The sequence below is a fragment of the Vombatus ursinus genome, unplaced genomic scaffold (assembly GCF_900497805.2).
Source record: "Vombatus ursinus unplaced genomic scaffold, bare-nosed wombat genome assembly UNPS02000582.1, whole genome shotgun sequence".
In the NCBI taxonomy this organism is placed as follows: Eukaryota; Metazoa; Chordata; class Mammalia; order Diprotodontia; family Vombatidae; genus Vombatus; species Vombatus ursinus.
In genome coordinates, this window is record NW_020940360.1 from 36,461,156 (window position 1) to 36,483,894 (window position 22,739).

Consider the following 22,739-nt stretch of genomic DNA (forward strand, 5'->3'; position numbering starts at 1 on the left):
AAATTTATGTGATGTGGAGTGTACAAACTATAATCTAGGGGTACTGAGAGCTGAGAGGACTATTTTTGAGCTGATAAGCTGAATTTTTTTTTTTGCACTTAATAAGCCTGTGCTTTTTTTTTTTTTTTTTTTTTTTTTTTTAAAAACAATCTATCTACCCATAGGTTCTGGCCTGCCTGCACACTGAGAGTGGAAGAAAGAACCTTCAAATGAATATTAATATCTTTAGGTCCTCCACAAATATAATTCCCAAGTGAGGCAGCTGACAAAAAAAAACAAACAAAAAACAAAAAACCCAAAACTTTATCTAATGGCATCAGTGTCTTGGAGAATTGTAGTATTGATAATGTAGGTCAAGTCAAATTTTGGTTAAAAAATCTTCAATCTAGTTCTCTTCCTGTCTGACCTAAAACATGATATCAATCATAACACAGAAATTCTGTCAGAAATGTTGCCGCTAACAGAGCATAACAATAAAGATGATGGCATTCTGTTTGTTATGTCCTCTGGTAACCATGGAGGAGGACGTATAGTAGGTCAGCATAATTCCCTTTTGCTATTACGCCCTAATTATTTCCACACACTGTGCACCCATTGAGATAAATGGAGTAATTTAATCTCTTCAAATGTTTTCTGTCATTCCACCTTTCTCATGCTTTTCACTTGTTTGAACTTTCCTGATATTTGCATTCAAAATGAGTTGGTTAGATAAGTTTTCCAGTAAGCATGGATTTACCTAATAGGATCCTAGGAATCTGGGACTGATTTTTGGTACTCTTGGAATTTGAGAATATTTTCATGTTTGGGGGTTGACTGCAGAAGGATATGATGATATAACCAAGGCCACTTTAAACTAAAGACTTGACAGCATGTGATAATTAAGTAGGGTGTATGGTGAAGATTTTCCTAAGTTAGTTAACAAATGTTAAGAGCTTAGTTCAATTAGTAATTTGTTATATGTCACGTGCTCATAACTGTGTGCTCTGTGGAGTTAAAGAAAAAAGTCACTTCTTAAAGAGCTTACCATTTATGGGAAGACAGGATATCCACATTACATGAAATAAACAATACTATCATTGCAAAAGGAGTTTGTGTCCATTCTATTCAGTGGCAAGAACAGGTGACTGTACATAAGGTGACTTAATAAAGCATTTAGCTAGCGGCTAAATCTTTGTAAATCATGGCAAAAGGAAGGTCTGTGACAGTCACATGACAAAAAAATTAGTAAACACAAGCCATCAAGTTTCTTTGGATAAAGGTGACATAATTTAAGGACTCTTGGTCTAAGTGTGGGGTTTAGGGCTCAGTTCCCTAAAGGAAATAAACAGGATTACAGGGATAGGCAGTTAATGATTGAATCTACCAAAGATCATATGCCAAGACCTGTTGCTTTCTACCAACTATTGTTTTAACGTTAGCAGGTCAATGGCTTTTATGATAAAATTGTAATACATACATCATGGCATATATCAAAAGTGTTACCATCAGAACATGATGAAGACAAAAGAATTTTCTAACAGAAGGCCCTAAGTTCCTCCTATTATGTAAGAAATGGGTTATAAATACAAGACTTTGATTCCTCAGTGATTTCAGTATAACTATTGCCACTAAAGATTTAAAATTTTCAGAGACTACTATTCATTTGGCAACACAGTTTTGGGGGGAAGCTTTTAAAACCGAATATTAAATCAATAACTTTTTAGTACCTGCTTTGTAAAGAGCATTAACCTAGATATAATCTAAGGATTCAAGATGTTGCTGAAAATGGCAAACTTAAAGGATTCTTTTGGGGGACAAATGATGGGCTCCTTTGGGGTGCTAGCTAAGTTTCTTTTTTCTCAGCATTCCAAAATGATTTGCTGCTGATGTTTTGATGTGCCAAGTCATTTATCATCTATTGGGCTCAGTTGCTTAATCTGTAAAATGAAGGCATTAGGTAAGGTGGACTCTTAAGATTTTTTCCAAGTCTAGATATAGTGATCTAGGGTCTCTTCCTTGTGGGTACTCCCTCCATCAGTAGATACTGTAAAGTCATCACACCTCTTCAGTCTGTTTGTCTTTTCCATGTTTTCCCACAAATCTGCCAAAGAGGATCTATCAATTTTTCTAGTGTTGAAGAGGAGAGGCAACAGTTTATCACTGGCTTATTATACTAATAACTATGATTCCTACTCACATAGAGAACCCAAGTTACCAAAGGACTAGCCTAATGGAACAATGTTAACTTTGTAATTTCTTTATTAGGAAGATTTTGTGGTTAAAACTCTTCATCTACTCTGCCATATTTTAGTTTTTCTTTCATTCTTTAAGTGAGCTATTAATATCCCTACCAGTTATCTGCTAATTAGTAACGTATTACTTTTTGATTTAAACTTTTACTGAAATTCCTTGTCAATCAACTCTTCTCTTGTTAATGCCTTGTTTCTCCAATTAGCTAAGTTATTGGAAAGTGATTCCACATCTTTCTATCTGCCTCGCCCCCAGCCTAGTGTTAGTGAGGTCTAACACTCAATTAAGTGGTGATATTTATCATTTTAGTTATGCTGAACACTAAAAACTGTTTCTAAATTATCTAAGTATGACGAGAGGAATATTTTTGTTTTCGATTTTTTTTTTAACCAGAAGAACATAACTGAGCTTTCTTTGAGTTAGTTTTAACTAAACTTTAGCTGGGCTACTGAGATCTCTGAGTGGGCACTCAGTAATAATGATGATGAAGAAATTATAACGAGTATACTATTCAATTCTGTTCAATTTAATAAGCATTTATTAAATGCCTACTATATGCCCAGGTACACAGGGATACAAAGACAGGAAAAAGACAGTCTCTGCCCTCAAGGAGCTTACACTCTACTGGGGAGGAACATATATCAATATCATCTATGTCTACAGATTATACAAAAGGTATACCAAACAAATATAAGCTTCTACCCCATGCCACCCCATGCCATCCCACGTCATCTCATCCCACCCCTACGGCTTACCTAGCTGTTCCCATAGCCACCGCCACTTGTCTTCCCACCTCCCTCCTGCCCGCCTCCCCCCTCCCGCTGAACCCGCGTACACACATGCGTCAGGGCGGTTCGCGCATGCCCAGTTGCCTTGCAGCGCTCTAGAGGTCTTCCCAACTCCGCTGTTTCTAGGCTTCCCTGGCCTGCCTGTGCCTGGTTTCAGCTGCTACCTTCACTTGCGCTGCCGCCGCCTCCGAAAAGCTGGGAAAATGAGCTGAGCCTCAGTCGCCGACGTTTCCAGCGCTGACTACAGGTGCTTCTGCTCAGACTAGAGCCCCCTCCCTGGCGTCCCTTCCTTTGCTCGGGCTATCGCTGCCGCGTACCCGTGGGCCACGGGCTCCTGAGACTGGGAAGCGGGGCCTGGACGGCGGGGCGGGCGGGAGGAGGCAGTTTGTGTACGATTACCATGGAGACGGAGGGCCGGCCGCGCTGCTGCTGCCGGCAGGAGGGCTGCATGCCGCCTGCTGCTTGCACAGTCTTGCACGGTCTGTGAGCCCCAGAACCGCGGAGCGCCTGCTTGGGGGCGCCCCTAGGTTGTGGTTGGTGTAAAGCGCTGAGCGACTTTAGCAAGACCTGCCGTCCTGGTGTGCTGGGGACAACCCCATGGGCTTCTTGTTCGCATCTTTCCCTCTCTCTACATGGAGGCTGTCTGGGGTTGTGGCTGGACTGGGTTGGAGTCTCCCAGGGTCTCTTCCCCTCTTCACCCACCCCCGCCCCCGTGTCTCGGAGAAGACAGAGAGCAAACACCTGGGGAGACTGAGGTGGGAGGAACATGGGCCAGAAGTGATGCACTGACTCACCTCCAGGCTTAGGCAGAGGGAGTGGAGGAAACTGTGGCAGAAGAAGGGAAAGACTGTAACTAGGCTTTCCATCTAGATCATGTCCCCTGTCTCCTTTTATAGAAATCTTTACTAATAGATGAAGAAATCAGGATGTTAGCATGTGGTACTGTAATTCACCAAGAGGTAATACTACTCTTTCTACTAATTCGTAACAACTCACATTTATGTAGCATGGTTAAGTTTGCAAAGCACTGTACGTACAGTATCTTATTTGTTTCTCACGTCTATGTTTTGGGGGATCGCTGTTCTTGTCTCCATTTTACAGATGAAGAAACTGAGGTTTAGGGAGTGTAAGTGATTTGTCCAGTTACAATACATCTCTCATCCTTGCTGGTGTAGATTTTTTTTTTAAACAAAAATCATGTAAAAGCTAGTGAGACAAAGTTCTGTTTGCTTTGCAAGTCTTCCCTCCTGCTTTTGCTGCCCCATCTTGTCGACTACTTTTTTTTTTTTAAACTGTATGAGAGTTTGGTCCATTTTTTAATAGAGCATTATTGATGGCCCCCATAATACTTGATCAGAATTTTCTTGCGTGAAAACACAAAGCTAAGAACTTATGAAACAGATGCATTAAAACCATTCAGAACAGAATAGCAACATCTTCCCTATTTTTTCTATTTCCTTAAGGTGGTATTTTTTCATATACATCAACAATTTTTAATGAGTAATGCGTTTTTACTTTGTATGTGGATAATTGATTTGTTCACTCTAAAAATGTAAAGTTGCTTACTGTCATTATAGCCTTTAGGTATTTATTTCAAATAGAAATAAAGAATATGGTACTTTATTAACTCTTAAATTGAAAGGTGAAATAACTTCCTCATGTAGAAGGGAATTTCATAGACTCAGGCCACTTGTGGAACTATTCAGCTTTTTCTTTGTTGTTAAAAGCACGAAGTTGTAGAACTGCATTAGCAAGAGTGTTTTGCTCTGAGCATCTGTGTGTACAATTAGGAGAAACAAATTTTTAAGCAGTTGGAACCTAGGTTTTATGAGATTATAAATTAACACTTTGAATTTCTTCCAGACACCAATAGGGAATATTTTCCTATTCTGACTAATGTTACCCAGTATAGAGCATTTGCTGCATTTGGCAAGAGAGTTTTTGGAAGGTTTAAATTTTCAGTCATTATGTCATTTTATATTGGAGATGTACTTTCCAGGAAATGTGCAAGGCCTTAGAGAACAATTTGAATGTTTTTTTTTAAGGTTCAGTATAAGGCCAAAAAAGCATTGTACCACGAACAAAAACAATTCTGTCATGTGCTTCAGCTTATATCCTAAAAGTTCACAGTACTTTGGGTTAATCTCTTGTTTGTGTGTCACTATTAATGTACATGTCCTTATCTATGTATGATCTGTGCAAACTCATATTATAAAGCAGTTTCTAGTGCAGTGTAACTGGCAGATAGTAGGTACTTAATGTTTATTGAATTGAATTTGAAATTATGTAAGATCCCAGTTCAAATGTTATCCCTGATACTTACTACTCATGTAACCTTGGGCATGTTACTTTATTTTTGAGCCTTAGTTCCTTCATCTGTAAAATGAAGGCCTCTCTGGAAGTACCTACAGCTCTAAGTCTTTTGAACCTATCCTCTCCTTAAAAATTGGGCTACTTGAAGAGCTATAATAGATCCTTCTGTCTGTGTGAGTACTGTTCAGTCGATCAAGTGGATGAAGGTGGTTAAATTTCTCCAAGACATTTAACAAAGCCTCTGATGCTGTCCTTTTGCCTAAGATGGAAATAAACAGCCAAATGAAAGTACAGTTAGGAGGGATCTAAACTGACTGGACCCAAAGAGTTATTGATGGGTTGATGTTAACTTGGAACATATCTCTAACTGAGTTTCTCAGGGAAAGAGTGTCTTCTTGGGCCTTGGGTATTCAACAGTTTTATCAAAGGCTTGAAAGAAGGAGTATGTGGCATGCTTTTCAAATTTGTAAATGACACCTAATAGTTGGATGACAGATTTAGTGTCTCGAAAGAACCAGACAGGCTAGCACAATTGACTGGATTTCATTCAGTGATATTTATTAGAGGTATATGCTGCAATTGGCAGAAAAGATCTAACTTTGTTTAAACAAGTTAGCTATCAACCAGCAAGCATTTATTGCTCTGTCAGGTGCTGGAGACTGAAAGACAGAAAGGAAACAATCCTTGTTCCTCCAGGAACAATCCTTCTTAAAGGATTCAAGAATCCTTTCAAGTCCAAGTGCTCCCTTCTTCCAAAGCTGCTAATGTCTTCGCCTCAAATAAATTTACCTTACATCTTTTTTTTTTTTTTTTTTTTTTAATATGAGATGCATTGGATAGGGAGCTAGCCTCAGAGCCAGGAAGACCTGGGTTTAAGATCTACCTCTGACACTTACTGGCTTTTTGACCCAGGGCCAGTCACTTGACCTTTTACTGCCCTAGATAACTCTCCCTCTCTCTTTTTAAAAATTTATTATTCATTTTTAACATTCATTTTAAAAAATCTCGAATTCCAAATGCTCTTCTTCCACTTGTCCCTCCTCCACCCATTGAGAAGGCAAGCAATGTGATATCAGTTATACATGTGAGTAATGCAAAACATACTTCCCTGTTAACCATGTTATAAAAAGAAAAGCAAGAAAAATAAAGTGAAAAAATTATGCTTCAGTTTGCACTCAGACCTTATCAGTCCTCTCTCAGAAGGTGGATAGCATTTTTCATGAGTCTTTTGAAATTGTCTTGAATCATTTCTTGATCAGAATTGATAAGTCTTTCACAGCTGATCATTGTTATAGTACCACTGTTACTGTGTACAAGGTTCTGGTTCTGCTCACTTTGTATCAGTTCACATAAGTCTTCCCAGATTTTTCTGAAACTATGCTCCTTATCATTTCTTGTAGCATAATAGATAACTCTTAAGATCATTAAGTTTTGGAGAAGAGCTGACCTGTGTTGATAGAGGTAACTACATATTTTGCATGTACTTACTTACTGTATATGCTATCTCCCCTGATGAAATGTAAGCTCTTTGAAGGCATGGACTGTTTACATTTTTGTTTTTGTATTTCCGTCACAAAGCACAATAGCTGGGAAAGGCAGGTGCTTAATGAATGCTTGTTAATTGAATGATTAACATAAGAATATAGAAATATATGTAAAATAAATGCAAGGTAATTTGTTGGGTAGGGAGGAGGTACTAGTAGAGAGGAATCAGCAAATGGTACACGTGGAAGGTGATACTTGAGCTTGGTTTTGAGGGGAATGAGATTCCAAGAGGCCATGTTTAGGCACGAGTGGGATGCTTTGGAAGATTGTATTTCCCTTTGCTGGAGGTCTTCAAATACATATTAGATGACCACTTGGTAAGGATGTTGTAATGGTTATTCCTGTTTACGCTTAAATCTTACCATGGATGTCCAAGATACCCATCTTTTGCATATGAAAAGAACAACATTTTGATTGTATTTTTCATATGATTCTTTTTCCACCTGACATACAAATTAGAAAATGGGACCTGATTGGAGTTGAAAGGCATATGTTCTGGATGTTTTAGTCGACAGCTTCAGTATTTGGAATCATATTGTGCAAAGTCCCTCTTTGCTGCCTTAGAGCACCCATCCATTGATTGGTATCTACCTCCCTAAGGGAATACAGTAATATGCACGTGCATCACAAACCATTCGTTTTTGTTTATAAATGTTTTTCTTAAGTTAAAAAAAAGCGCTGATTATCTTATATGGTTTTACTAACTTCTCCAGTTGTGTGTATTTTTTAGTTTGGAAAAGTTTAATTTTTGCAATGAGCACTTTTTCTATATTTTAGAAATTAATGGTTAATTTTAAAGTTTAGAGATTTAATTTTTAAAGTATGTAACAAACTTGCCTGTAGCATCTTACCTATGCAATGATAAAAAAAGTAGAAGTATATTAAGAATCTGCATGGTCATGACCTGATATATTAAACATTATTCTTTAGGAGCTGTTGCCAGAGAGCTGTCTAATGAAAATCATAGTGGATTAGAGCTGAAAGAGCTCTTAGAGATTGTCTAGGACAACTCTTTTATTCTGTAGATGAGTTATCAGTGGTCTTCTAACAGTATTCATAATTGCCTGTTGAAATTTGATACACATTTTCTGGAACAGACTTCTGGAACTAAATATGTTATAACATTTCAGTTTAAGCATATTATAGACTGTTATTCAGCTGAACTTTGCTCTGAAGTTTGTTGAAAAAATCCATATTTTGGGAAAAGCTTCTATCCCTTCTGTTGATATTAGTCATTATTCTTATAATTTGCAATACAGGTAGGACACAGGTAATGGGGTGTAAAGGAAATGTTAGTTAGCCATCCTTAGCAGGACCCAGGTCGCCTTGAAGGTTGGAAGAGCAAAGGATTTACAATATTTGGAAAGCAGAATTCATTAAAATAAATGAATGACAAAGTAAAAAAAATGACAAATAAATGAATGACAAAAAAGCAGAAATCATTAAAATAAACAAGTGAATGACAAAAAATGAATAAATGATAAAATGAAGAGGAAGGAAGAGAATATATCTGAAAAACTACTTTTCTTTCTCATGTAGCTTATTATACTGTAATTTCTAGCTTTACTTCCTTTAAGACGAGTTAATGTCATATCTTAATTTTTTATATCTAGTGGAAAGTAGGATCAAGGAGGGGTTGAGAAAAGTAGTTGATATAAAATAATGGATTACCCATACATTCAGCTAGACATATATTCATCTCTGTCCCTATTATAAGTTGTATTACTTGAATCTTAATTTATCTTGTCTTATGGAAAGGGGGCCAAGAGTTTCTGCTATGCTTGTTATGCAAATAGTGTGGGGGTATGGGACAGTCTCTGTTCTTTTCTACTTTTGTCATGGTAACATTCTAGGATATAGGATAGTTATGGTTTTGGTTTTTAAAAGTAATAAATACTCATTTGAAATGATGTCTTACTTGAAATATTTGTCATGATTTTAAATATTCATTAACATTTAGCATTTGAAAGTATAGTATAATGCAACTGGGAAATAAGAAATACAGGAAATGAGGTACAGAAATCCATCCTGCCCTACAGGAAAATTGAAGGGGAAGAGGATAAGAGAAGGGGGGGAGAGATAGAAGGGAAGGCAGAATAGGGGAAGGGGTATTTAGAATGCATGCCATCTTGGGGTGGGGGGAGGGGCGAGATGGGGTGAAAATTTGGAACTCAAAATCTTGTGGAAGTAGATGTTGAAAACAAAAAAAAATTACCAATAAAAAAAAGAAATGATAAAGAAAAAAAGGAAAAAAGTATAGTATAGTAAAATGTTATATAGATTATTTAAACATTCACTAATCCTTTAATTGTATATTACTAACAAATAATTGATGTGCTGCTATCTACAGTGTTTGTGGTGTGTTTCCTGAAGGGTACTTTGCGTCAAAAAAGAAAGATGCAGTCTTCACATGATAAAAAGTTGGACAAACTGGACCCATTTTATAGACGTTCATTATCCAAGCAAAAGACGAGTGCAGAAATCATCAATGAAGCACGAAATGCATTACGGACAATTAGAACTGAAAGACCATTTACACCACGTGAAGATCAAAGAAAACTTTTTGGACCTGCATCTTCAAGAACAGCAGATAATAGACCTCCTTCTTCTTTTAGGTACCTGACGTTTTTGTTTCAGTGTAGTTTTAAAAGTTCATGAAACCTAGTGGCCTTTTTCCTATTTTTCTATTTAGGGGTAGGTGTTTATGAATTTGATTACTTTTCTTTTTCTTTTCTTTTTTTTTTTTTGGTGAGGCAGTTGGGGTTAAGTGACTTGCCTAGAGTCACACAGCTAGTGAGTATTATGTGTCTATGAATTTGATTATTGCTGATGAATTTCTTACCATCTTCTTAGTGATGCTTTGTGACTAGGAAAGTCCTGTGCCTTAAAACTGGTAGTGGTAGTTTATAAGTCATATTTATAGAGAATGGCACAAATTATTTTTATGCTACAGACATATAATTTCATTAATCAGTCAATGTGCTTTGTCTCACCTGAAAATTATAAAAAAGAGTTCATCATTAAATGTTCTTAATCAAATGTTCCAGATTTTAATTTTCATCCTACAGATGAGTCATTATTATTTTTTATTATTTAGTACATTTGTTATTCAGTACTCTTTATTTACCTCACCTGAAAATTATGAAAAGGAGTTTGTTGTTAAATGCCCTTGATTTTTTTGTTATTAATAAATTTGTTTATTTTTAGTTTTCAACATTTACTTTCACAAGATTTTGAGTTCCAAATTTTCACCCCATCTCGCCCCTCCCCCCACCCCAAGATGGCTTGCATTCTGAATATCCCTTTTTCTAGTCTGCCTTCCCTTCTATCTCTCCCCTCTTCTCTTATCCCCTTCCCCTTCTATTTTCCTGTAGGGCAGAATAGATTTCTGTACCCATTTCCTGTATTTCTTATTTCCCAGTTGCATGTGAAAACATTTTTTTTAAACATGTGTTTTTAAAACTTTGGGTTCCAAATTTTCTCCCTTCCTCCCTCCCCACTTACTCTCATTGAAAAGGCAAGCAACTCAATTAAATGTTCTTAATTTTTTCCAATTTCAAATTACCCTTATCTCTAAAATTTTAAATCCTAAATACTTACACATATTTTTATTATGTTTACAATGTATTAACCTTTATTAGCTGAAAGTAAAACATATCCTAGAAATAAAACAGTTAAGTATGCAGAAGCTAATGTGTTTTCAATGTTTCTTATGCTAGCCTTCATGCTTCCAGCTTTGAATCATCTGATTCAAGACCTATTTCTGGTATGCGTCTCAGTCCACTAGAGCTTGTGAGTATCTTTTGTTACAGTGTTGTATAATAGCATTGACATGAAATACTTAAAATGAACACTTCTTTATATTTTAGGAGGACTGGTAAAGAGGTAGACATAACCTAATTATAATTTTATATATATAGGTTACATGGCATTAACTCCAATAGGACATTCAGGAGGTGACAAGGCAGTTCCATGATAATGTTCTTATAATGTGATAGTAAAGAAAAGAATTTGCCAAAAACAAAGTTTCTCTATAATTATCTAGGTTTATTATAGCAATAATCCTTCGAGGAAGATTTGAATGTTGGAAATATCAACGTAGGAGAAAAGTAAGATGCTAAAAGATTAAATATAAGCAAACGTAATAAATATTGGCAAGTTCTTGGTAATAAATCCCATAAGAGTTCCCTAACCCTGGAGGTCACATTGGCTTCAGATCAGCTACAACATAAGAGTTTTAATTAAGGTGAACTTAATGGATCTGCTTTGACCTAGAATGAGTGGGCCAGGGGAGATTTGATTCTAGCAATCAGTTGATCAATAATCACTGTTTAAGCAACTACTAAATGCCAAGCATTGACAAAGAATGGAACAATCTTAGACTCTCAAGGTCCTTACTTTCTGCTGAAGGTCTAAGAGTGTGGTGCTGGATATGTAGCTCTGGGAGTGATCTGCATAGAGATGATAATTAAACCCCTGGGAGCCAAAGAGGTTACCAAGTGATGATGTGTAAAGAGAGAAGAGAACTGGGGCTTAGGACAGAGCCCTGGGGAATGCTCACAGTTAGGGAGTGTGACAGGGATAGATAATGAACCAGCGAACAGACTAAGAAGGTGTATGCTTACAAGTGGGAGGAGGAAAGAGAGCAGTATCATGAAAATCCAGAGAGGATATAATATTCTGGAGGAAGTGGTGGTGGTCAGCAGAGTTAACATGCAGCAAAGAGGTCTAGAAGGGTGACTACTGAGAAGAGAACTTTGGTTTTGTCAATTAAGAGATCATTGGGGGTGGGGGAGAATGAAAGAGAGAGAACAAATGAGTAGTTCCAGTTGACTGGTTGAATGACGGGGTTGGAAGCCAGACTACAAAGGCTGAGGAGTGAATGAGAGGGAGTGGAGAAAATAAGAGTAAGAACTTTTTCAGGGTGTTTGGCTGAGAAATGGAGGACAAACATAGGACAATGGTTTAACCTCTGGTAGGACCAGAAGTGCCCACAGGACTTGAGGAACTGGGTGGGAGCTTAGAGTGTTTGAGCCACCATTAGCACAAGTATCAAAGGCTCTAGGGAAGAAGAGGAAGATGGTGAGTCTGGTGCTGAACTCTGAGTAAGGAAATAAGAGTGACAAAGGGGCTTGTAGATAGCAGCCAGAATGATCTATATAAGGGTGAAAAGTTTTAGTAGAGTGAACTTAAAAGGAACTGTGAACGATGTATTACAGTAAGTTCTGTAAATATCCTGAGATTTCTTCCCCCCAGATTGACAAATCTCATTTGTAGTGGGTTACAACATTTTGGGGCTCTGAGTGAAAGTTTCCTGTTACTGCCTTTTTCTTTTTCTTTCTTCTACCACTACACTCTTCAAAAAACACTTTATCTTAAATATCATTAACATTTAAGGTTTTTTTTAAGGTAGTAATGATAATAAAATATGAAAAGTGACATCTAGTGATGGATTGAGGGCCAGCCTTGGGGTCAGAAAGATATGAATTCAAGTCCTGCCTCTTATATATATACCAGCTTAGGGCAGGTCACTTAATCTCCCTGTGTCTCTAGTGATTTGCTTTAAGATTGTAAATTACACTGAGTTTCAGATTTGGTATTGGCTGGAGGCAGTTTCTACACTGGGAGTTCCCACACTAATGAAATTATAGCTCTGGACAATTTGTGTAGAGATATATGAGTGTATGTATGTGTTGTTAGTCTTAGTTTGTGTGTTTGTTTTTCTTTTTTTCCAAATTCGGATGTCCTCACTTTGTATAAAACGTTCCATATTGCTTTGTTTTCTTCTCATTTATCATTTTTCATGGTACAACAATATTGTTTTACATTGATATGCCACAATTTATTCAGCTATATTCCAATTATTGGGCATTTAGATTTGTTTTCATTTTTTTCAACTACCAATAAAGTTGTTCAGTTGTTTCAGTTGTGTCTGACTCTTCATGACCCCATTTGGTGTTTTCTTGGCAAAGATACTAAAGTGGTGTGCCATTTCCTTCTCCAGCTCATTTGACAGATGAGGAAACTGAGGCAGTGTTAAGTGGCTTGCCCAGGGTCACACAGCTAGTAAGTGTCAGAGGCCAGATTGGAACTCAAGAAGAAGAGTCTTCTTGACGTCAGTGCCCTCAGTTTATCCCCTTGATCCCTCATTCTCTCGTCTCTTCTAGGAGTTTTTCCTTTGGATAATTCCCTCTTCTCTAATTTACAGTCTCTCCTTATCTTTTAATTCCCTATCTGTTGCCTATAAATACGTCCAGGATTACCCTTATCCTTTCAAGAGTCATCACCTGAACCTGCCATCCTTTCAAGCTGTTATCAGTTATCTTAGTAAAAAAGCGTTTATTAAGCACTTACTAAGTTCCAGGTGTTATGCTAAATATTGGAGATAGAAAGGCAAAAACCGTTCCTACCTTCAAGGAGTCCATGTTCTAATGAGGGAGACAGCATGTAAATAACTGGGTATGTTCACTATTATGTATACATCTGTCTGTGTGTATATATGGGAGAGAGATAGAGAGACAGAGAGAGGAAATCTGAGAAGGGAAGGCATAGCAACTTGGGTCGGGGGAGTGAGAAAGGCCTCCTGCGAAAAGTGGGATTTCAGCTAAGTCTTGAAGGGAACTAGGGAAACTCAAGGGGTGAGAAAGTACATTTCAGGCTTTGGGAATGGGCAGTGCATGGACAGAAACATTGGGAGATGAAGTGTTGTGTTTGAGTAAATAGACCAGTGGAGTTGTGTTGTAGAGGATATGGAGTAAAGTGTAGGAAGACTAGAGAGGTAGGAAGGGGCCAAATTGTGAAGACCTTTAAAATGCTGAACAGAAGACTTTATATTTGATTATGAAGATAATAGGGAGCTGGAGTTTATTGAGTGGGGGGGGATGACTGGTCAGACCTACACTTGAGAAAAAAAAATTACTTTGGCAGTTGAATAAAGAATGGCTTTGAGTGGAGAGAGACTTGACATAGGGAGACCAGTTAGAAGGTTGTTGGTGCTAGTCCAGGTGAGAAGTGATGAGAGCCTCAGGTGGTGGCTCTTTGAGTGGAGATAAGGGGAAATATACAAGAGATGTTGTGAAGGCAGGTGTGACCAGCTTTGAGAAGGCTGGGTTTCTGGGAGGATGGCATTAACAGTAATGACCAAACTCTTGCAAAAAGCAGTGGTACATGGAGAATGACAGCAATATTTTTTTAAAAAGGAGCTCATCTATACTCAAATATGATGTATCTTCACTTTCTTATCTCTTACCTACCTTTAAATCTGGCTTGTAACTCTAGTACTTGTTGGTAACAGCTTTTCCCAAGGTTAGTAAGGCTCTCTAAATAGCTAATTCTAATGGAATTTTCTCAGTTCTCATCTTTTTTTTTTTTTTTTAACTTTCTGGCTTTTGACATTGCCCACCCAAAAACCCCTCCCCTTGCCCACACTCTCTTCCTAAATACTCTATCCTGGAATTTCATGATATTGCATTCTCCTGGTTTTGTTTTTTCCTGTCTGACTGCTCTTTCATAGTCTTCTTTACTGGATCCTCTTCCACATCCCATCACCTGTGTGTGGGTGTACTCCAATTTTCTATATTGAGCTCTCTTTTCTCTCTTTATAATATCTTGGTAATTTCATTAGTTCCTGTGGTTTTGGTTATCATCTCTGCATAGATAACTTCTAAATCTGTATATTTAGTCCTCATCTCTTTCCTTAGCTCCAGTTTTGCATTACCACTTGCTATGTATCTTCACTTGGATGTTCTATAGGAATATCACACTCGTCATGTCCAGACCAGAGTTCAATATCTTTCCCCCTAAGTCCACTCTTCTTCATAACTTCCCTATTTTCCCTATATAGGTCTTTTTTAAATATTTAGTTAGGTTCGGAAACTTTTCTCCACTTCTTAAGCACTGTTTTCGTTTATTCTCAAAAACAGGTTGAAAATTGGGGTGGTAAAGTCCAAATGTGTTGGTTCCACTGTCATTGTTAATGAGGAGAGATCCTTATAGAGGTGTTAGCAGAAATGACAGATTGTGATTTTAGGAAGACTGATGATGAAGCACATTTCCTTCCTCTTGTTAACAGATAAAGGTAGGAAGCATAAGTGTGAAATGTGTGTGAGGTGTAAAATGTGCATCTTGGTATCCCCAATTTAGCACAGTACTTGCCACTTAATAAATACTTATTGACTAATTGACTGATTTCTCCATCAAGGAATCAGGTAAAGGGCTGCCATTACTGAATCCTTAATACCATTCCCTCACCATTGATTTTTGATCCCCTTTCTCTCATATCTTCACTCTGTTTCTACCCATTAAGTTTTTAACTCTGCTGCCTATAAATAGCTTCAGTTCTCCTTTGTTGGAAACCTTCACTTGAGCTTTGTTAAAACCATTTTCCTATATCTTAAGCCGTTCACTAGCAAAAGCCTAGAAATGTTTTATTTTTTTTTATATTCAACTCTATTTCCTCACCACCCCACACACTTCCTAAAACCTATTTCTTAAAGGTCATCAATGGTTTCTAGTTGCTAAATGGATTTTTCTCAGTTCTCCTCCCTGACCTTTCTGTAGCTTTTTACAGTGTTAAACCACCCTTTCTTCCTATATACTTTCTTCTGTTGTCTTCTGGTACACTGCCTTTTCCTGATTCTCTTCCTACCAGCCTACCTTCTTCTCCTCTTCCTTTGCCAGATCATTATCCATCTCCTGCCCTCTTAACATAGGTGCCCTCCAAAATTCTGTCCTGAACCCTGTTTATTTAGTCATCATAATAATAACAGCATCAAAAGCAATAATAGCTAATATCTGTATAGCATGTTAAGGTTTACAAAGTGTTTTATATATGTAATCTTATTTGATACTCAACAACTATTTTACATAGGAGGAAACTGAGGTAATAGATTAAATGACTTGCTCAGGATCACACAGGTAGTAAATGTCTGGACCAGGATTTGAACTCAGGTCTCCACCTTGTCTTATTATCATCTTAAATTCAACACATCCACCTCGAGGCCACATGTGGCCCTCCAGGTTCTCAAATATGACCCTTTGACTGAATCCAAACTTCACAGAACAAATCCTTTTATTAAGGGGATTATTTAAGTGGGGATTTATTTATATTTACTTATTGTATTTTATTTATTTATTAAGTGGGATTATTCCACACATCCTTTTATTAAGGGGATTTGTTCTGTGAAGTTTGGATTCAGTCAAAGCACTGCACTTGAGAACCTAGTGGCCTGGAGGCCAAAGGTTCCCCATCCCTGCACTAAACCAACCTTCTTGAAAACTGGCCTGTCTCTGTTGCCTGTGCATCTTTCTTTTCCTGTCATCCAGGTTTATATTGTAGTGATACTTGACTTTTCCCCTTCCTTCAGTTCCCACCCAATTTGCTTCCAAGTTGTAATGTTTCTATCTATAGTATATATTCCATTATCCTTAGCCGTATAGGCTGGCTTTCATTTCCTCTCACATGGACCATTGTAAAAGCCTTCCAGTTTGTCTTTCCTTGCTAATTGGCTTCCTCTGTCTGATCCATCCTTCATCCAACTGCTGAAGTAATCATCCTAAGGTATAGGTCTGGTCATGACATTTCTGTGCTAAAAAATCCCTTAATTCTCTTTCCCCTTGCCCTCCATTCATTGTTTATAGGATATCGCTTGATGTTTGATAATATTGCTTGCCATGTAGCATCTACTAAGTGCCAGCCACTGTGGGAAGTAAAACCTTTTACAAATATTATCATATTTGACCCTCACAACAACCCTGGAAGGTGGTAGGTGCTATTGTTATCCCCATTTTACAGTTGAGGAAACTGAGGCAGACTTGACCAGGGTCACTCAGCTAGGAAGTACATGAGGTCAAATTTTCACCCAGGTCTCTAACCACCAAACCTCCTAGCCACCTAATGTGACTGCAGCTTACCTTTTCAGCCTTATTTTACATTACTTCCTTTTCAGCCCTAAAAAACTCCAGCCACATTTGACTACTAGCTGTTCCCTATAGTCAAAAGTCCATTTTCTGTTTCCATGGATTTTGTAAGTAGAAGCTGGGCCCCATGCCTGAAAAAGTACTTTGCTTAGCTCCTTCTCCCTCTTGGAATTCCATTTTACTTATCTGAGTACATGTTGTATCTCCTGGTAAGATAAAAGCTTCCTGAGGAAAGGGACTGTTTTGCTTTTCATGTAGAAGAAGGCACTTAGTAAATGCTTGAATTAAAACAACCACCAACTCCTTTATTTGCTTTTCTGAGATGAATCCATGAGTCATATTTCTATTTTGCTATAATTTTTTTAATGTGTTCTGGCTTCATTTATAATGAGAATGGAAAAATGGATATGTTCTAGTTCCTTCAGTAGTATCAACTGGGTTTTTTGTGTGTGATTTATTAAAATGTTTTGTCTTTGCTGTCAATTTACATCTAGAAGCAACAACAACAAAGTTATTCTCTATAACTCTAGAGTTAACATGTAGAGATCAACTATAACCAAAAAAAATCCATTTCATTGAACTCAACTTGAAATTAATCCACAAATAGCACATGATGTGTTGTCGCAGAAAACAAGAGGAGGGGCAGGTATGTAGGGAAGAATTGCTTAAATCCCATTCATTACCACACTCATGCAACTCTGCATCTTCCTTCAGACAATAGATCCTAGCTGCTGGGTTTTTTTTTTTTTTAAACATAAATGCCCTCAACCCTACCCCTACTTGACTTTTAGGTTGGCTCCCTGAATTTTCCTCATCAATTATGATTATGCTTTCCTAATTGAGCCACTAGAGAAACTAGGTTGAGATTGAGGGAGAACACTGTCTTCTCACAGTGAAAGTACAAAGACTTATTATCTTTATTATTATTAATAATAATTATCAATTAATTATTAGAGGAGAAGTTGGCATTGCAGGATTTCTACTGGTTAGAAGAATAATTACAATCTGAGCTGTGTGTCTTAAATCTGTTTTATTCCTACCCTTCTCTTCTTTAAAATAAAAAAAAAAAAGTCCAGTACAGGTGGCAGACACAAATTTTTAAAAAAGAAGATGGGAACTTTGAATAGAATGTAAGCTTCCTACAGGCAAGAACTAAGATTGACCAAAGAACTTTTTGTTTCTCCACTGCCTAGAATAGGGCCTAGTACTCATGGAAGATAATTAATAAATGCCTGCTCATTTATTAGTGTACTCTATAAAGCTGTAGTGCCTTGGAGAAAGATAGATAATGGTGCAGCAGAAGAAGAGGGTATGGTATTAGTACAGTTTTACTTGGTAGCATACTGAAGCTGCTGTCAGTTTCTAGGCTGCTGGTGGGCTACTGATAAGCAGCTAATGGAGATCCTGGTCTGCCAGTCAACAGGCTGGGCTAGACCAGTTATACTATTAACTGCACTCAGGGCAAAAGAGGTGGATCACTTAAATTGCCATGATCTAGAAACATTAGCTGAAGGTTCTCTTGCATGAGTGTCAGTACTTCTATTTTCAGGTGAAAATATTGGCAGATGGAAAATAGACTGTAGTTAAACTATTTCACTTTTGATCTGTAGAATTTCTGACACATATTAGCTATTTTTCCATAGGCATGTCATATCCAACCTCTCTGTTCACCCATCATCACGTTAAGACTATGATGAGAAGGTGATAATCTGCATGGATAGAGGGAGTTTCCAGACCTGGAATTTCCTATATGGATGAAATTATGCTTCTAAAATTTACAGCTGTCAAATTGCAGAAATTACAGATAAATTACCAAAAAAATCTTAAAACAGTGCTTAACAAAATTCTTATGTTTTGAATGATTATATTGTATAAGTATGTTTAACTTTGGACCCTGCCTTTGACAAAGATAGAAGCTTTTTGTTGGTATTGAAATTACCCACGGTTAATGCTACCCTCTTTCACCTTTCTTTTCCTTTTTTTGTTGTTCTTTGCAACATCGTTCTGTAATATCGAGTAATTTTAGCCAGTAGAATATTGTAGTTATTTTTTTCTCCTTATGAAACATGTTTAGATAACAGCTAGTTAACCTCAGTTAAAAGAATATCTTGTTCTAAGCACTCTGCTCTTCAGCATTAGTACATCTTTTGTACTTTTCCAAAGGCTATTATGAAATATCTGTTTTGTTCTATGAATTCTTCGTAGTTTTTTTTTAATTTAAAAATACGTATCTCATGCTTTTTGACAGCATATTTAGATTTGCCAGAAAATAGACTCAGATTCTGGACGTGTGGCCAATGTTTTTCTGTTTTCTGTTTATATTGCAACTTTTTTGGTCATTCTATGGTTTTCATAGAGAAATCTGGTGAGAACCTGGTTGACTCTTTAATTTGTGGTGTTTTTCTGACAATCGGAAATTTTTTTCTATGTAGTTGCAGTAGAGTACAGTTTTGAAGTTTCATGATAATTTGCCAAGGTGACTTGAATTTTAAGGTCTCCCTTCTTGAAATTCTATGGATTTGTTCTATTTCCCATGTTTTATTTGTTCTTGATAATTCCAGGAAGTTTCTTTTATCAGTTTGTCTGAGTCTGGCAATCATAATGTTTTGTTTTTTGATATTTTCCAAGACCTCAATAACTGTAAGGTTATGACCTAACCAATAAATCCATAATTTTCAGTTGCATTGTTTCTAAGTCTCTAGTTATTTTTCTACCTTATTTTTTTGCTTTCATTATATTGTCTACCATTTTGTATTTGCCTATTTTAAACTTGGCCTTACTCTCATTCATTGTTATTTTCAGGATTTCTTTTATGCTCTATGTTTTGGAGATTTTTGTCATTTTAGATTCTGAGAGTTTTAAAAACCTCATTCATTCTTAGCTTTAGTTCCTCTCTTATATATGTATATATATATACGTACACATACACACAGATATATGTACCTATATACACGCACATGTGTATGTGTGTGTGTGTATGTATATACGTGTGTGTATGTATATACGTGTGTGTGTGTATGTGTGTGTGTATAAATTTTTCCCAGCTGGGTTGAATTTCTCTTTTAATTATACTTATAATTTTCTTTTCAGTTTGAATTCTTCTTAAATTCTTTGAGTGTTACCTATTTGCGTCCCTCTTGAGATTTCTTGCATTGTTTCTGTCTTAAGTATGCATTTTTTCTTTTTATTTTCCCTTTGCTTTTTCTCACTCTTTAATATATTTTATAAGTTAGATCATTGATCACCTTTAGTTTTCCTGTTGTCAGGGTGAGTTTTCACATACTTGTGTGAATTTTGTGATTTTCTTTCTTTTTTATCGTTATTTTTTGAGGGAGAAATTGTCTCCTTGCAACTTTTTTATTCTGCCATCTTCCCCAAAATAAGGCATCCCATTTCTGACTGAGGAATTAGCAGACCATCCAAGTCCTTCCTCTTTTCTATAGATGTTCTTCTTTCAAGGCTCTAAACTCTGGCTTTACCTCTTTTCTCAAGGGATAGCTCATGTGATGATCAACTTCTTGAACTGCTAGATCTTCTGTAGGACTGGAAATGTGGTGAGGTGGTGGGCTGCTTTGCTGATGATGGTCAGGGACCAGAGACTGGGCTGGTAAGTTAGGTTCGCTGTAAATTCGGTACCTTTTCAGACTGGGCAGTGGAGAACTGTGCTTCTAACCTGCTCCTTTCCTGAGCCCAAGTCATTTATACCTTTACACTCCCTCCATTAGCAGTGAATTTAGGAATCTTTTCCTGGTCTCTCACCAACCCACAGTGTGGGATGTGCTTGGGAGGTAGTTATGCTTGTTCTCATTTTATAATGACAACAAATGATATTTGTTAGTAATGTTTGTTTTAAGTGGGTGTTATTGTACAAATAAGATGGCTGCAGCTCTACTTTTAGACTGTGAAAACCAACAAAAAGAACCTGACCATTATATGAATAAATGTGGTATCTTATCTAGTGTCTCGCTTTGTTTTTTTTTTTAACTGAACTCTTCTTATTCCTCCTGTATTCACAGAACTTAATTATCTTAAACTCTGGGCACTTTTCAGGGTGAAAAAATATTTAAAATATAAGGGTAGAGAGCAAGGGCTTTGAGGATAGGAACATCTGGGAATTAAAAAGGAAATATTTTCTTCTTGTAATTAAAATACTGGATCTCTGCTCTACTCTTTAGCCCACAGAGTTAACCTCTTTTTAATGTGAATTACTTTTATTTTCATTGTTATTGAAATGAATAAATAATTCCATGGTAGTGCATTATATACTGAGAGCACCATAGCCGCACATGTTACATGTAGAGCAAATCATAGTAACGAAAGTACAGAGAATAACAGGATCTAAAAGGTTTTATGTTTAGGAGAGAATTCTTTGATTTCTGACCTCTGTGAGCTGTTTATGTCTTATCAACGTCAAATAGTTTTACAAAATTCATAAATTCACGAGCAATTATCCCTTTTTAATGGAGCAATATTGATTTTCTTTTTCAAATTATTGTGAATTATTCTAAATTAGAGAGAGGATCATTGCCTTGTAGTTGCCATCTAAGACTTCTTAGACTTGAGTAATGCACCTTAGCCACTATCTAGTGTTAGATTAAATGCATTTGATACTATAATTTAAAAAAATCTACTGTGAAGTGCTTCATCTATTTTCAGGTTGTTCCATTGGAAGTCTTTTAATGTGCTAATTGCCCTTGAAGAAAGTCTAGAAAGGAAATCTGTCTTTCTAAAGCTTGGTTATATTATTTGACATTATTAGCTAGGATTTAGTAAAATGTAAGCTCCTAGGAATGGAATGGAAAAATATTAAGTGTGTACTATGTATACTGAACACTCTTACCAAGTGTAGGGAGAACAAACAAAACCAGTTAGAATCCCTGCTCTCAGGGAGCTCACATTCTACTTGAAGGAAAGAACAGATAAAGGAGGCTCTGACAGTTATGATCAATTCATGACAGATGGAAAATCTCTTGATTTTCTTTCTGTGTCCTCGTTGTTTACTCCAGGGCTTTGCATATAGCAGGTGCTTAATGCTTACTGACCGATAAAACACAAGGGAAACAAGCTTCTTAAGTTAAACATTTAATGTGCTTTTTCTTTTGTCTCTTTAACTGAATTCTAAAATAAAACCAACTTCCTAAGAAAAATAAATACTGAATCTGTTACCCAAATCTGGGGAAAGCCGCTCATAAAATCAGTGTTGTTCTTTGAAGATGGAGGATTTTATAGGACTGTTATGATATTCATTATAATGTCTTACATAGATTCTTTCCCTGGGAGAGCTCAAAATAAAAGCATCTTCCTACATACTTAAAATTGCCTTTTGAGGTAAATAAATGGGTTTAATGTTTCTTTCCTTTGTTATGAAGTACCTGGGACAGTTCCTTGCACATAGTAGGCACTTCACAAATATTCATTGATTGATTATTGAACTACTAAACTAAGTGTGAAAGAAGGTCAGTCACTTGCCAAGAGTGGTCTCAGAACAATACATTGGTAAGGATTCCTATTGGGCTTCTCACAGTTTTAATAATTTTCTAGCTAGCTCATACTGCCCTAGTATTCCTGCTTATTCAAAGTTAACTTCTGAGACCTTATCTTGACATTCAGAAGCCATTCAAGTGCTCTCTTTTTGGAGTGTTATTAACTTTCCTGTTGATAAGAAGCATCATGGATCCGTAGGAGTACTGGATTTGGAGCCCGAGATTGTGGGTTAGAATCCTGACTATGTCACCAGTGTGATGTGGGGCAAGGCCTTTTACTTACGTGTCCTTATCTCTAAAATGATGGAATTGGGTTAGATGCCCTCTGAGGTTCTTCCCAGCCCTAAATCTTTGAGCTTGTTAAGGTTATGTGTAGTCCAAGTCTTCATTCAATGTATCGTGTGTGTGTGTGTGTGTGTGTGTGTTTGTTTGTATGCATTAAAATGTATTTTTGTGGTTGATA

General features: G+C 36.9%; 1 protein-coding gene across 3 annotated transcripts in view; it reads left to right on the forward strand.

Annotated features, from left to right (window-relative positions):
- Window positions 1-3,063: 3,063 nt before the first annotated feature.
- Window positions 3,064-22,739, forward strand: part of ARMC2 (armadillo repeat containing 2) — a 157,076-nt gene continuing 137,400 nt past the window's right edge. For all 3 annotated transcript variants that reach the window (XM_027856463.1, XM_027856471.1, XM_027856478.1), the window contains exons 1-3: window positions 3,064-3,264; window positions 9,226-9,490; window positions 10,595-10,667. In XM_027856463.1, coding sequence (XP_027712264.1) covers window positions 9,273-9,490; window positions 10,595-10,667 — 291 coding nt within the window. In that variant the 5' untranslated portion in view covers window positions 3,064-3,264; window positions 9,226-9,272. The remainder of the gene's footprint in view (window positions 3,265-9,225; window positions 9,491-10,594; window positions 10,668-22,739) is intronic.